The sequence below is a fragment of the Protopterus annectens genome, chromosome 5.part1 (genome assembly GCF_019279795.1).
Source record: "Protopterus annectens isolate FY-2018-M chromosome 5.part1, PAN1.0, whole genome shotgun sequence".
Lineage (NCBI taxonomy): Eukaryota > Metazoa > Chordata > Ceratodontiformes > Protopteridae > Protopterus > Protopterus annectens.
This window is the reverse complement of record NC_056736.1, coordinates 359,783,120-359,799,055: the sequence shown is the minus strand read 5'-3', so window position 1 is coordinate 359,799,055 and position 15,936 is coordinate 359,783,120. Positions and strand designations below refer to the sequence as shown.

General features: G+C 37.0%; 1 protein-coding gene across 1 annotated transcript in view; it reads right to left on the bottom strand.

Moving 5' to 3' along the window:
- The window catches only part of LOC122803162 (hemopexin-like), a 226,259-nt gene that overhangs the window by 21,816 nt on the left and 188,507 nt on the right, over positions 1-15,936 (bottom strand). The window contains exon 9 of the mRNA XM_044072779.1: positions 9,064-9,214. Coding sequence (XP_043928714.1) covers positions 9,064-9,214 — 151 coding nt within the window. The remainder of the gene's footprint in view (positions 1-9,063; positions 9,215-15,936) is intronic.

The window sequence follows — 15,936 nt, the reverse complement described above, 5'->3', positions numbered from 1 at the left end:
GTGGGTGAGATGATGGTGTTGTTTGTTTACACTATGTTGAATGAAGGAAGGAGTACAGTAGTTTTAATGGGGTGGAATATCATGAGTTTAGTTTTTTGGGGGGTTTAGAATTAGTTGGTAGTTTGTTAGCCACATTTCTACATCAAGGAAGGATTTTTGTGTTAGTGTTTGTAGATCATGTAGCGTAGTAGCAGCACATATCACTGTAGAATCACCTGCATACTGAATAACTGTGGCTTGAGGAGCTGAGGTATGAAGGTTGTTTGTAAATATAGAGAACAGTAGGGGGCCTAGTATAGAGCCTTGGGTAACTCCCAGGATCACAAGAAGAAGAGGTGAAAGGCTTTGTTGCCACTGCACTGCTTGCTAGTGCTCAGAGAGGTAGTCCTGGAACCAGGCAAGAGTACAGTGGGAGAGGTTCAATTCAGAGAGGGTATTTATAAGTTTGCTGTGTGCTACCATATCAAAGACGTTTGATAAGTCTAAAAAAGATAGAAGATATGTATTTATTATTGTTTCTGTGGAGGTTAACAGTGTTGGTAAATGACATTAGTGCAGTGGTACTACCGAGGTATGGGTGGAAACCATGTTGCATATTGGTTAGTAGCTTGTTTGCCTGTAGATGGTCCATGAATTGCTTGTGAACAATTCTCTCTAGTATCTTAGACAGGGCGGGCAGGATTGCAGTTGGTCAGTAGTTAGACAGATCAGTTGAATGGGGTTATATCAGTCCATCGAAACGGCTGAATATTGAATACCAGATGTTCGAACTGTAAAGTTTGAACACTGGTAATCGTGAAGCCATGGCCCACCAAATTCTTTCCCAGGGAAAGAATTCGGTGGGCTGTTTCTGTGGCTTCACGAGTATCAGGACTGTGGTGGGAAGTTATGGGTTGGTTTCAGGTAAGTGTGCGATTGCGTGGATGTTAGCGTTATGGTGCGGGTTAGGTGAGTTAGGGCATGGCTGAGGTGGGTGTGCGATAGTGAAAGACTTTAGGGTTAGGGCGGGATAGGTGAGTGTGCGATAGTGACGGACCTTAGGGTTAGGGTTTGGGTTAAGGTAAGTGGATAGGTAGTAGTGTATGTACAGTTTAGTGTAGGGTTAGATGTAGGATTTTGAGTGTATGTGTGTGGATTGATGTTGTTTTGGTGTGTTTGTGTTGTGTGTGATTCTTGGAACAGCAATTTTTTCCCTGGGAAAAAAAATCACTGTTTTAAGACTTCAATGTTTTTGCAGTTCATGGTTTGAAGTTCGAACATATGGTGTTTGAACTTCAGACGTTTCGATGAACTGATATAGACCCCAGTTAAATTGCCTCCTTTATGAAGTGGAATAATGTGGGATGTTTTCCAAATGGTAGGAACATGGTGTTCTGATACAGATCTATTGATAAGAATGGATACTGGGCATGCAATTCCCTCAGCAGCTAGCTTTAAAAACTCTGCAGGTAAGTTGTCAGCAGCTAGAGTAGTGGGTTTTAAGTTCTTAAGAGTTGTTTTATAGTATTAGTTGAGACAGGTTGAAGAGAGAAGGTGTTAAGTTTCGGTGTAGGGATGGTTGGTGTAGGAGTGGAGGTTTGATTGTTAGAGAGGGCTAGAACGGTTTCTGCAAAATATATATTGAAATGGGTGGCTATGTTGTCAGAGCTATTGTTAGTATTGGGAGGGGGTGTACTGGCTTTACCAGGTAGGAGTACATTGTTAACTGCTGACCAGAATTTTTGTGGGTGATTTCTGTATTTAGTTTGGATGTCTGAGTAATAATTTATTTTATCCTGTTTAATTGTCTTTTTGCCCTGTTTCTTAGTTCATGGTAAGTTTGCTTTGCTGTATGGGATTTAGTTTTGTGTCAATGCTCCCAGGCTTTGTCTCTTGCTTTTATCAGAGACCTAGTTTCTTTGTTTAGCTAAGGGGTAGAGTTGGCTTTAACTCTTAATGTCCCGGGAGGAGCCTGTGTGTTGAATATTGAAAGAAAGGTGGTACTGAAATATTCAACAGCATCTTCGAGGGGAAGTTGTTTAAGTGGTGACCAGTTACATAGTTTGAGAATGTTTGTGAGGTTATTGGGGTTAAGGTGATTTTGTTCCTTATTTGTTGGTAAATAATTTGTTTAGTTGGGTTAGTTTGGTGCTTAAGTAGGTAGGTTGGGAGATGGTCACTGAGGCTGTCAGGGAGATAGCCAGAGTGCAGAGTGGTCTGGTTTATTTGTTAAGATCCAGTCCAGAATAGAGTGCTTACTGGATGATTTATCTATCTTGGTGGGGCTTTGAATGAGTTAGCTGAAACAATACAGGTTGATGTGACTAGTGGGGTTTCGGGAACTGCAGTTTGACCAGTCGATATTAAAGTCACCCATGATTATAGTTTCCTGAGGTCGGGAACTTGAGGTCCAATTCAGAATGTTTTCTAAAGTGGAAATGCTGTCCCTGGGTGAGATAAAGATTCCAATTACATGTATATGTTTTTTGTGTTAATGTTTAGCTAGGTAAGTAGCACTTCAGCATTGTCGAAGTTGGGGGTGACTTGATTTGTGGCTTCAAGGCAAAGGTGATTTTTTAAATAGAAGGGCTACACCGCCTCCTCTTTTGTCTACTCTGTTTTGACGTATTATATTATAACCTGTTTGGAGAATGTCATTAATGTTAATATTAGGTTTAAGCCATGTTTCGATGATTAATACTGTATCAGGTGAGTATAGCGAGAGGCTGGCATGCAGCTCCTGGATTTTGTTACTGACACTTCTAATGTTAATGTTTAATACTAACATATGAGTTTTGTTTCTTGGGGGATCATTGTTAGTTGGATGTAGTTGGTGGTAATTTGAGGATTATTGTTTGGATTAGGAGAAGGGCCAGGGTGTGGGTGAATGCCACAAACTTCTGACAGAAGCTGATGGACAATTTAATGCAAGAATTTAGATAAGAACAGAAGTCAGAGGTATATGTAATGCCATTGGTAGTAGGTTCTTTGGGGGGGGAAGCTAATGAATTTCCTTAAGTTATCAGAGATCAATCAGTGGTTAGAACTAGAGAAGTGTATAGCAGAACAGAACAGCCAGGTGGTTTGATTTCATCATGGAAAGTGTGACTACAAGTGAGGAGCATGGAGGGATAATATTTTTGAGAGCAAGATCAAGGAGCTAGTTAACAGCTGTCTCCTATGATATTTCTGTTGGGTTTAATGCATAAAATCTCAATCTGGTATAGGCAGGTTCTGTTGTCAGCAGGGGACAAATAGGGAGGTCTCTATAACTGGCAATAATGTGGAAACTGGATTTTTTATTAACATTAGAATTTCTAAAAGTTCAAGGTTAGTATCTACCCTCATCACCATAGCCAGAGGGTTTAAACAAGTGATAGATGCTAATCACGGGTAACGAGGGAGTATTTTATTACAGTTATACAAAGTTGCAGTAGTTATACAGATATGTATGTGTTCAAGGGCCAGGAAAGCCTCAAGGTCAAGTATATTTTTCTGTTAAAACTCCTAGCAATGAGCAGACTTAGGTTGGATTAGGATTTGTTAAATTGTTTGGTCTACAGGATTGAATCTGCTTTAAAAAGGTACTATAGGAATATCAACTGTTTTAGCCAAAATGTGTAAGCTCTGAAGGGAAAGATTTATCAACAATGAAGTTTGGATTTCATGGAATTACCCAAGACCAACAGTTGAAAAAATAGATGCAAGAAAACTAGATATAATAGCCCTACCCAAAAAAAGAGTAATCATTGAAATTGATGCACGCAGTGATTATACTATCTCATGTACTGAAAGACACAAAGTCATAAAAATCTGGATTTGCAAGCAGGAGTAGTAGCATATGCTACCAATACATGCCCCATATGAACAATGAACTGCAGAAAGGCAGCAATTCTGAGTACAATGCTGGTGCACTCTTAGATAACATCAAAGACAGACGCAATACTAATTTCATAAAGTCTAATCATACCCTGACTTTGGAATGGGGCTCATTCCTGTCACAGTATAAGAAACCCAAAACATTTGGTAAAGTAACAAGACCATCAACAATTACCTTCCATTATGACACATGTTCACTCTTCTTAGAATGACATCAGTTACTAAGGCAACTGTTGATTTTTATTTTTATGTTTGAATTATGACATCATTCCTGGTGATGGCAAGATGCTGCTCAAAACTGTTTCCTTCCCAGCCTTAGTCACACATACACTTCAAGGTCATACAACCAGACATTGGTTAAGACTAGGTCATATGCATACTTTGGATGAAGGGATTTTAAGATACCTAGTGGTGCTGTGAATCCTAGAGTCTAAGACACAGCTAATGGTCCTCCTCTCCATGTACAGTCAGGTGAATGGAGCATTAATGTGGGCAACAATAATATCCCACTTATATCTAGGACACTGATATTGGTGGCCACATGCACCGGGGGTCTTGTGCGTTAAGGATGACTAGAACCATGACAGAAAGTAGTGGGTATAGGTGAAAGTGTATACTTCTAAGTCTGACTGTGTGAAGGAGGTTTAGTTTTCTGATATGTTGCCTTGGAGGCTTAGCAAAAATTTCCTTTAGAACCTAGTGTTAGATTGTAGTGAGGTGACATCTTTGGTTTTTGAGAGATTAGCCTCCAATCTGAATTAATACTTGCATATCTCACAGGTGGATTCAGTAATAGTAGGACTTAGGGGGTGTCAATGTATATCAGGTAGTTGTTGCACTGCCTCAGAGTCTCTAGGGCCAACAGGCTGGCTATAGATGAGATGAGGGCAGACTGTGATCACATTGTGATGAAGATAGCGAGAGAAGGATGAAGATGCAAACTAGAGGTTAGAGATACATTAGGAGGAAAGGGTTTTACATTTGAGTAAACAGGGAATCTAGAGTTCAAAAACAGTGGAGGTTAGAGCACTGGAGTAGGAGATTTTTGCAATGGGTAATGAATAGTGAAGGATGTTAAGAGGCAACACACAGGTACACAGAAGTCTCACAGGCAGGGTTAAATACAATGCTACACTAAAAAAAAATAATATCCAAGACAAGTACATTCTGTGTTGTGCTATGAGAAGAGACAAACTAAAGGGCATGGAGGCTATACATTAATATGCTACTCTGTACTGGCTCAATGAAAACAGCCTTCAAAAATGTCTAAGGAACAAGGGAGGTACAGAAGTCACAAGAGGTAGCTTGTGTTTCCACAGTGCAAACACAAGCTTACACTGTAATACACATTACACTATAAGAATACAGCTTAGAATTCTCAGTGCAGGCACAAACAATGTAAACAATGCAGGCACAAGGTAGCATTTAAATGTCCAAAACTGTAATGCAGGTAGTTTCAGCAGGCATTAGGAAGTAATTAAATGAATGAAACTATAATGCAGGTAATTTTGTGCAGGCATTAGGAAGTAATTAAATGTCTAAAACTGTAATGCAGGTAGCTTTGTACACACTTTGAGCAGTATTTAAATGACCAAAACTGTAATACAGGTAGATGTGTACAGGTATTGAAAAGTATTTAAATGACCAAAACTGTTATGCATGTAGTTTTGCTCAAACATTAGGAAGTAATTAAATGATCAAAACTGTAATGCAGGTGGTTTTGTGCAGACAATAGGAAGCAATTAAGCAAATACAACTATAACCACAGAAGAACACATAAATTAACATTATAACACTGAGATTTAGGAGACACAATGTATTTGAATAGTTTGGCTTAAAACCCACCACAATGCAGGCAAGGAGTCCAGGAAAATCCAAACACAGTAGTAATAAGGTGTAAGGAACACATAATGCAGTATATTAGCATGACTTAGAGACAGTAAAATGCAGGCACAGCAGCCTCAAACAATGCAATAACAAGCTAGAAATTAAATGAACAAAATAAAAAGAAATAAGAACAATGGCACAGTGATAGTAACTCTTGTATTAGGTAGGACAACTGATGAACACAACACACGTTTAGGCTGCCAGCTGGAGTAAAGATGAAACACAACAAACCCAGTGTTAAGGAATGTAGCCATTGCATGATCAAAACTTGAAATGCCGATTATACAACAACACAATAAAATGAACACAACAAGAGCAATAGACAAGGAGGTACCAATTAGAAGATCCATTTAATTACTACTGTCTGTGCAAGGGCATAACAGAATGAACATAATCACATCAGTGGTCTGTAGTGCAATTTGTGCATCAACCAAGGTACACAAGCTAAGTTTATTGATTTATTTAAAATAGTTGGACAGCACTGATGTAATTGGACATTTTTTGGGTTTACATTACTCAAGACTGTACAGCCAGAATAAGTAACAAATAATACAGAAGGTATAAAAAGTTTATATAATCACAACAGGCCATGCATAAGGAAAAGTTACAAGGAATAAGCTAACAATATTGATGTGCTTTCTAAACTCTATAAAGTGTACAAATATGCACAATTAGGAATGGGTGGAGAAAAAAAGAAAGACTTAGTGGATTGAAAATAAAGAGTGATGTTTAGGAAAAAGTAAAGAAAGGAGAGAAAATAAGAAATGGATAGGGCTATTGTGTTGTGATAAAGGTCCAAGAGAAAAAAAAGTAACATAGTTATTGAGACCATGAGGTACTTAATTTGTGACTGCTGACTTAGGGAATAGCTTCTCTATGGAAGCATTTACAGGCAGCAGCTTCATGTAAAATGTGGCCTTGTCTGTAATTCTGTTTTGATACCAGATGTGGATGAATCTACTCTATAAAAGACTATGTCATCAATATATAATATGATTTCTGATTTTGGGAGGTCAATTAGAAAGTTATTGATAAACGATAAGAAACATATTGGGGATATAAAACAATTTCCTTTGTCCAGGGGAGGAAGGAGATGGAAGTGAAGCAGCCAACCTGGACTTTGAAATGTCCTTTTGAGAAGAAAGCTCTGAACCATGGCAGGGTATCTTGACTAATTCTTGTTGAGATAAGGGAATTAAGTAGTGGTGTGTTTAGTAAGGAGCGAGATGAAAAGTAAGCACATTAAGTAGTGGTGTGTTTAGTAAGGAACTAGATGAATATAAGCACATTAAGTAGTGGTGTGTTTAGTAAGGGACTAGATGAAAAGTAAGCACATTAAGTAGTGGTATGTTTAGTAAGGGACTAGATGAAAAGTAAGCACATTAAGTAGTGGTGTGTTTAGTAAGGAACTAGATGAAAAGTAAGCACATTAAGTAGTGGTGTGTTTAGTAAGGGACTAGATGAAAAGTAAGCACATTAAGTAGTGGTGTGTTTAGTAAGGGACTAGATGAAAAGTAAGCACATTAAGTAGTGGTGTGTTTAGTAAGGAACTAGATGAAAAGTAAGCACATTAAGTAGTGGTGTGTTTAGTAAGAAACTAGATGAAAAGTAAGCACAACTGTAGCAGTGAGCAATGTGGGTGCAATTAAATGATTAAAAATTGTAATGTAAGTTATATAGCAGCATAACAGAATGAAGACAACAACAGTAATGGCCTAAGAAGTAGCAGTTAGGTGATTAAGACTGTAATGAAGTTTGTAAAACAGATCAGAAGTAAATCTTTGAGATTTAGATAGGTAAGCACAGGAAAAAGGAATGCAGCAAAAGCAATGGTTAAAGCAGGTGAGATGGAATAACAAATCACCAGCAACAGAACTGTGCAGATGGTTAGGAAGTTTTACTTAGTTTAAGCTGGATAAATACAACAGCTCAGCTTATCGGTTTAGATAGCAAAATGGGATAATACAGCCTTATCAGCTATTTAGCGCAGGAAGGTGTTTAGAGATGTGTGTCTGTATAGCATATTGTATGTTATGCTGCTCACCCAATCCCTGTAGGTGGAAAATGGACTTTTTTGTAGCTTTCTCTTACTTTAGATAGTGGGGACTGTAGAGCTGTTTGTGAATGCTTCTGCTTTGGATGTACCACTGACATGTATGTGATATACTGGTGGAATCAACTTTTTATAAAGGAATGATACTGTTCATGAATATGTACGGACAACATATTGTTTAACAATCTGTCCTTTCTTCCTGTAGCTAAGGCCAGATAAGGAGAGCTGCATTTCTGTTATATCTTGAAATCACTGATGTGTCCCTCATACAAGCAACCCTAATCAGTTGTGTAGTCTCTTCCAAAGCTGTGAACTTCCCTATGAATAACCGTAATGTACACTAAGTCAGTGAGCACATTCAAAGTACAACTATAACCCCTTCTTTTGTATACATCAATATAGAGGAATATAGGGGAATATCCAGACCTTTTAACATTAATACCCATGTCCTCCTGAAGGTGTTTGCGATAGTCCCCAATAAATTTAAAGCCCCATCCTATTGTGTATGTAAACAAGGTATTTGGGGTAAATATTTTAAGAGAAGAAACAGGTACAGAGATTTTGTTTCTTCTGTGAAATGGGACAACTTGTTATAGTACAGATCTCTATGCAACTGCTATGATTCTCAGTCTCTTACAGAAATATATATGATCTGCACATGTGCAAGCCAGCTTTCCATCTAGGTTCCACCATGCGTGCATATAATCAACCATGTTGCTGTTTGTTTTTGCATTTCAAATCTTTTCTTGACAAGATAATAATGCAGTCTACTATAGTCTGTTGTTTTATGTTCATTGACATTTCTTATTGTGAATATGGAGCTTCCTGTGTTACACAGTGACATCTGATTTATTTATACTTCTGCTATTTCTGGCACATTCTATGTCTTTAGCTCCATAGCCCATTTAATTACCAACCAATATTCAAAAAAACATACACAATGCCTTTTACATCTGAGGAGATTGATATAGCATTCATACGCAGACTGTTTTATTAATACATGAATATTACAACAGTGCATGTGGTGTTAGTATCAAATTACTAACCTGGAGAAACCTTGTGAAATAGGTTTGAATCTTGCTGTCACTCTCACTAATAGCATGAACTGTTTGAAAACTGCAAACCTTCTCATACTACAGCACATCTCGGTTTATGAGCATCGTCTGGTAGGACACTTATCCCTATAGTATTACAGCAAAACAGCCTACAGTTTTTCAACTATTTTCCATCCATAAACTTATATATTTTTTAATCTTGTGACTTACCTCTAATGATATAAAGTTGTGATGAATGTGGACAAGTGAAAACAGCATCTAAGCCTTCACTAGTAATGCCTAACTCCTCCTGAAGAGGCTTAGGATATCCTTCTATAAGTCTGTAGCCCTGTCCTGATCTGTAGATGTACACAAGGGAATCCTTTGAAGAAAATAAATTAACATTTCTATTAACAGATGGTGAAAGGTTTTAACTATATATGTCACATTTCATTGGCACAGTATATCACAGTCTTTCTTCATTGGCACAGTGTATTACAGTCTTTCTTCATTGGCACAGTGTATCACAGTCTTTCTTCATTGGCACAGTGTATCACAGTCTTTCTTCTTTCAGACAAACCACACAAATGGAGAGAACCAAATTATACTGGCAAAATCAATTATTTTCTACCCCTGCATTAGTCAACATCAAGTATATATTGTTTAACAAGATAGTAATTTTTGAAAGTTTTCTTTTCATTGTGTAATATTTTTGATATCTGGTAAATAATAAAGGCACCCTGAACATAAAACAGAAAAACAGATGCAAAGTATGAACTGTCAGTGCAATAATGTGCCAAACAGTTTTTTACATGGATCTATCAAAAATAAAACATATTTTCTTAGAAGAAGCAGACAGCAGTTCTCCATCTTTGTCTGATATGGGACTGCTTGTTATTATACATACCTCTATGAAATGGCAATCTAGGAATCTTGTATGGTTAGCTATGCTAGGTGTTAGACCTAAACTGGCAGACTAACACAGAAGATTAAAGGTATGAGCTACTAATTAGCTTTGTCCCATAGTCCTGGGTAGACTTTCTATACTGTGCGACTGTGAATGAGTCACTTAACCATAGTTCCCAGGTCACCTCTGAAAAGAAACACATGTGCCTAGTGTATTTACCTGGTAAATAAACAAATATATAAATAAAATACATGGCAGTTAGACTGCAGTGGCTTATGGATATTTAATAAAGATTACAGTTGAGCTCTGAAGTGGGGCCTGTAAAAGAAAATGCTAGATTGTCCAATAAAGTAGGGATAATAAATATGAATGGAGTAGATATGATAGGATGCAGCAGATATGAGATTTAGTTTAAAGCTATAAGAGAAAGGAAATGAGACAAGAGAGATTAAAAGAGTAGAATGACACTTTGCTAATAATTTATGAATAAGTGGTGTATATAGGGCTACAGATTTAATAGCTACAGTATATTAGCAGCTAGGATGGGGCAAGTAAGTATTATTTGTTGTTAAGCTATATATCTCTGTGCTTACTAAAATGTTAAATTACTGAGAACAGAGTAGTGTGTGCAGCAGTAGTGCAGTACAAAATGTGCAATATAACCTTAACAAAGTTGGCAGCATCATACCAGCTTATAATTTTTAGTTTAGTTAGGCAAAAATTTTACACTCAAAAGATACTCCTGCAACATCCCCTACATGGGGTTCTGTCAGCCAACCAATTTGCTGTCTAATAGCCAACATAAGAATTTACATTAAGTTTAGTAAATGTATGAATAATGCTCTCATGGGGTACACAAAACATCACAAGTATTTTTTGATAAAGACTAATGAGGTACTTTCAGAATGTTGCCTTAGGACTAACACTAGATGCAGGTAATTGGTGATCCCTGATGGAGTCTGTGATAAAGGCAACTGTTATATCATTGCCTGATGTAGATACAACAGTCCTGTTAAGTATGCTTTCTGTGCTAGAGTTTTCTCTCTATTGATAGGTAAAATAATTAGATGTGACAGTCCACATAAATGTAACAGAATAAGGAATGGGTCAGATGACAGTTTCTAGCCAATGTTGAAGTTTCCCTTGATCACAAATCCATTCATTTTAATTATCTACTTAAATAATTAATCTGATGACTATTTTTTTAATGTTTGAGAGGCCTATTTATGCTGCTGAATCTCAGTCCCTTTCCCAGTTGACTCTTGCAGGCCAGGGTAGTCACTGTACTGTCTAGAAATACAATGTTTATTATGCATAAAAAGGATGGGGTTGGAGCCACCATTAAGTGTGGAAAAGCATGGAATGGTGCCTCATGTACAGATTATGTCATACTCTTACATGTGACTATGAGTTGTCTACTCCAACATGTCCCCCCAACCATTGCTAGCCAAGGGTGCCATACCTCTCAACCTATCAATGCAAGAATTCCAGACAGAACCAAAAATAATTGGGGGAACAAAGGCCTCAAAATAGTAATACATTTTAAATAATGCTCTTATAAACTTAAAAAGCTGATTGAATAATAGGTTTTGTGTTAGTGTGCATTTTCTGATGGGCATGAAGTCGGAAACTCAAATGTCTGTCACTATTTACTGACATCAGTCCTCAATGATTTGCCAGAAAAACCACAAACTATAAGAGAAACAGGCCAAAAATATGATGCAAAAATCTGGACAGTCAAGAAGTATGATGACCGCCCTTTATTTTCCACAACAGGATGGCTACAGCATCCCTCCTTCTTCCTACACACATACAGAAGTGGACAGCTGGCACTGACAGCTCAGTCTTCTGTCACTCATTCTTAACACTGGAGCTGAAACACATCCTGATTATGGAAGCTGTAGTAGGAGGAGGGTTCATTGTACAGAGTCTATAAATTAAAGGCAGACAATCTGCCCTTTTGTGTTTCCCTTCTTATCAAACTATACTGATTCCTGCAGGCAGTATTTCTCTGTCCAGTATTTTAGATCTTAGCCAAATTTCCATGACAGTTAAGATATCTGTGTTGTAGTATGAGATACATCCTTGTAACAAAGACACTTAATTGCAGATCCCACAGGCTCTGATATTCGGTATTTTACAGCAGTCACTACTCAAACTGACAGTGCCATCATTTGTACTGAGGTACAGTAGTAGGGTATATGTCACCACTTGGAATTAACGACATGGCAGGTATGCGTGGTGTCTGAAAAATTTGGACTGGAGATGCTTATATGCATGTAAATAAAATGTAGTCTTTAACAACAATTTCAGTATAGTGTTGTGGGAAGTTGCATGATGGGAATTTATGCAAGGAGAGTAACATGGCTTGATGTGTGGAGCCTGATAGATATCATTTATACATTGATATGGTGTTCATCTATTGAAAGATTAGAGAGGTGATGTAACCTAGTCAGACAAATGATAACAATATAGGGGATTATGATTGAGACGCTGATTTTAACCACATTATTGTGTGCTTGAGATATAGATGCCAAGAAATTCTTCTCAACAGCAAAGCTGTTGATTCTTGACAAGCATGTAGAGAAGACATAATAAAAGGTTATGATCGGATACATGATCATAATTCTTTGCAGTGCACTGAGCTTTATGTGCTCCATGTACTACTGGTTACTGAGAAAAAAAGTAAGTGTTTTACTGGCTTTGAAATCTGGTAAAGATCTTAGGAAGCGCTATCAGTACTTAATGTCTAGTGTGAGTCCTGATATTATCTGCACTTAGAAAGGTACTTAATTGTTATGCACTTTTCTAAGTGCTGTTAATATTGGGTCTCATGTTCGAGTATCATTTAACTAGGTTGTCTTTTTCCCGATACTGGAGCGTAAGTACAGTGTTCCATGTAGTTCAACAGAGTTAAATAGGAAATTAGTAGGAGTACCCCTTGTAAAGGAGACTACATGATTACTAACTATATGCAGAGGTTATGCGCTGAGTATATATACTGATTCTGTACTAATGGTACACTAGTACCCATGGAATCAGACAAGACCTGTGTTTGTTGTCCACTCTGAATGCATGTGTTACCTCCACTTGTAAGTGATCATTTGCAGGTATGAGACCTAGTGGATGTCTAAAGCAAGTGCTGACAGGCTGTGCAGCTGAATAAAGAGAGTTGTATGAGCAACAAGAAACCTATGAGTGAAAAATATCTTTGAGTATTGGAAGGCAAGATACATGACACCAACACGGATTATGAAAATATTCAGGATGTACCTGAACTGCACAAATATCAGTTGGTTGTTCATAGAGGAATGCCAGCTTACACATCTACATTTACCCTCTTCAGTCTCCCACTGTTTCTGATTGTACACACTGAGGCTTCTATGGTGCTGGAGTACTGCAGCCAAAAATGGGTACCTTAGAGTGGGACCCAAAAAACAGGAACCCTGCAGTTACCAACAACTATTATAGTTCAGCATATGAATCTGAACCAGAGTAAAAAAGTCACACAGACAAACCAATTAGTAAAATCTATGAGTAAAACCTCGCCAAGCTAGAGTTTTCACTGTGTTTAAACCTCCTGCAATAAAGGCCCATGGGATATATGGAACTAACCTGTTAAGGACATCAAGTGTTTCAGCTATATGGTTTCTGAATGTCCATGACTTTTTACTTTTTATTTTTAAGTATTCATGGATACATTCAGGCCAATAAAGCCAAACCCTGCTAGTTGTGGAAATGCATGTTTTGGCCTTTTTATGACATCATCAGCACAGTATAAGTTGACTGGCTATACTTAAGAAACACAGGGTCTTTAAACCCAGCTGATGTCCAGAACCATTAAACTGTCTGCAAAATATCCCAAGTAACATCCAAACCGAAGAAGAAAAAGGTCATGCAGACAAACCAATTAGTAAAAATTGCAAGAAAAACCTAGTCAAGTTAGAGTTTTCACTATTGCAGGAGGTTTAAGGTATCACAGTGAAAACACTAGGAGGTTTAAGGTATCACAGTGATAACATTAAGAGGTTTAAGGAATCACAGTGAAAACTCTAGCTTGGCTAGGTTTTCCCTTGCAGTTTTTGCTAATTGGTTTGTCAATGTGACATTTTACTCTTTGGTTTGGAGGTCATTTGGGATATTTTGTACACATCTTAATGGCTATGGACATCAGCTGGATTTAAGGACCCTGTGCTGATAGCCAAACAGTCCACTTATGCTGTGCTGACAAGGTCATAAAAAGGCTGAAATGTGCATATCCACATCTAGTGGGGTTTGGCTTTATTGGCCTGAATGTACCCTTAAAGACTAAAGTCATGGACATTCAGAAGCCATATAACTGAAATACTTGATGTCCTTAAGGGGTAATTTGCATATATCCTATGTGAGGATACAGGAGTTTTAAGGTATCGCACAGTAAAAACTCTAGCTTGGTTAGGTTTTTCTTGCAGTTTTTTCACCATATGAACTTGTGAATGGCCTAGGCACTCAGTGATGAAACAAACTGAATAATGAGCCAAATTCAAAAACAAAGTGCAACAGTAGAGGATGAACCCTGTAAAAGTATGTCCCACAAAGGAGGAAACAAATCTCTTACTGCACACCTCTGGAGGATAACATAAAAGAACCGAGCCATTAATATAAAGAAAGCATACTTCAGTTTAAATCCCACAGATAAACCATACAGCTATAACTTTGCAAAATAATACTGCAGTAACTTTATATTTAATAATACTTTGGCTACAGTATCCCTGATAGAAAACCTGCAGCCATTCACTTAACATATTTTAGTCAAGAAACAACACAATTACATGAAATGAATGGCATCCAGATGATGATGACTAAATACAAAATTGGTAAGATAGCCTAAAACAATCCAAAACAAAGCACTCAGGTAACCAACGTAATGAAGCCAACAACACAGCGTAGATTGGAGTAGAAAAACTATTTATTTTAACATTTACAAAACACCACGTTTTTGTCCTAGTGTATCCAGGACTTCTTCAGAAATAATAAGTGCATTGTGTTTCCTCCTTATATATCACTCTACTAATTGCCCCAGGGTCATAATAGATCCCAAATAAATACATTTCTTAAACCATTTGATTTTAATTAATATAAAATAAAATTAAAATACTCATACTAAGAATTACTATAACATTCTCACAATAAATACGATACAAACATCTATCTACTTAAAACATTCTTCAACACTAATATAAAGATATAATTACATACAATTAATGTTTCTATGCATTGCATATACACCTGTGATAAACTAGTACCGATGCATAAATGTAAAACAAACATATCCCTCCCTTTTTTTATATAAAACATGTTTACATTAAAAACCTAATAATGAATATATGTACTAAAATATGGATGCACTAAAAAATAACCTAGTTGAAATTAAACATTTCATGTAAACTTATTTTGTGTTTATTTTTTGTTTTTTTGTGTATGTAAAATTAATTATATAAAAATATCCCTAACATATTTCATGTCAAAGTTTAGCAGATCTTAATTTGAGAACTGGCACCAATGAAACATGTTCATTGAGTCCTGGGGGGCTTATTGGCTTCTAACCTCAACTGCCAAAGAAGCTCTTTGAACTCAGTGGTGGTCTCCCAAGGTCCTCCCCGTGGATGTGCTTCAACTTTTTCTATCACAAAGAACCCAAAAACTGCTTCTGTACATTCTTTACTGTGCTTATACAAAGCATTATTGATGTCACATTTTTTTATGTCATTCATGTGCTCATATATACGTCGCTTTAGTTTCCTATTGGTCTTTCCAATATAGAAAGAACCAAAAAATTTACATATAGTGATGTATATAATTCCAAAAGTATCACAGTTACAGTAAACATTACTTACCAGTTTTGTTTTTCTGCCTATCAAATCCACGGATTCCCCCTGCAGGACATATGAACATTGTGCACAAGTACCACATTTATATGTGCCCTTCTTGGATCTGGAGTTTTTCACCTTATAATTCTCCAACATCTCTTTTATATTTCTGCCCTTTCTATAGGTAAACCTGAGCGGATTTTTAAATAATAAATCCAGGTTAGAATATCTCCCAAATCTCTCCCAATTTTTTTAAATTATTTCCTTGATACAGCAGACATTACTGCTGAAATTCAAAATAAAATTACCATTCCAACCAGTTTGATCTATGTCATTATTCACTTCTCG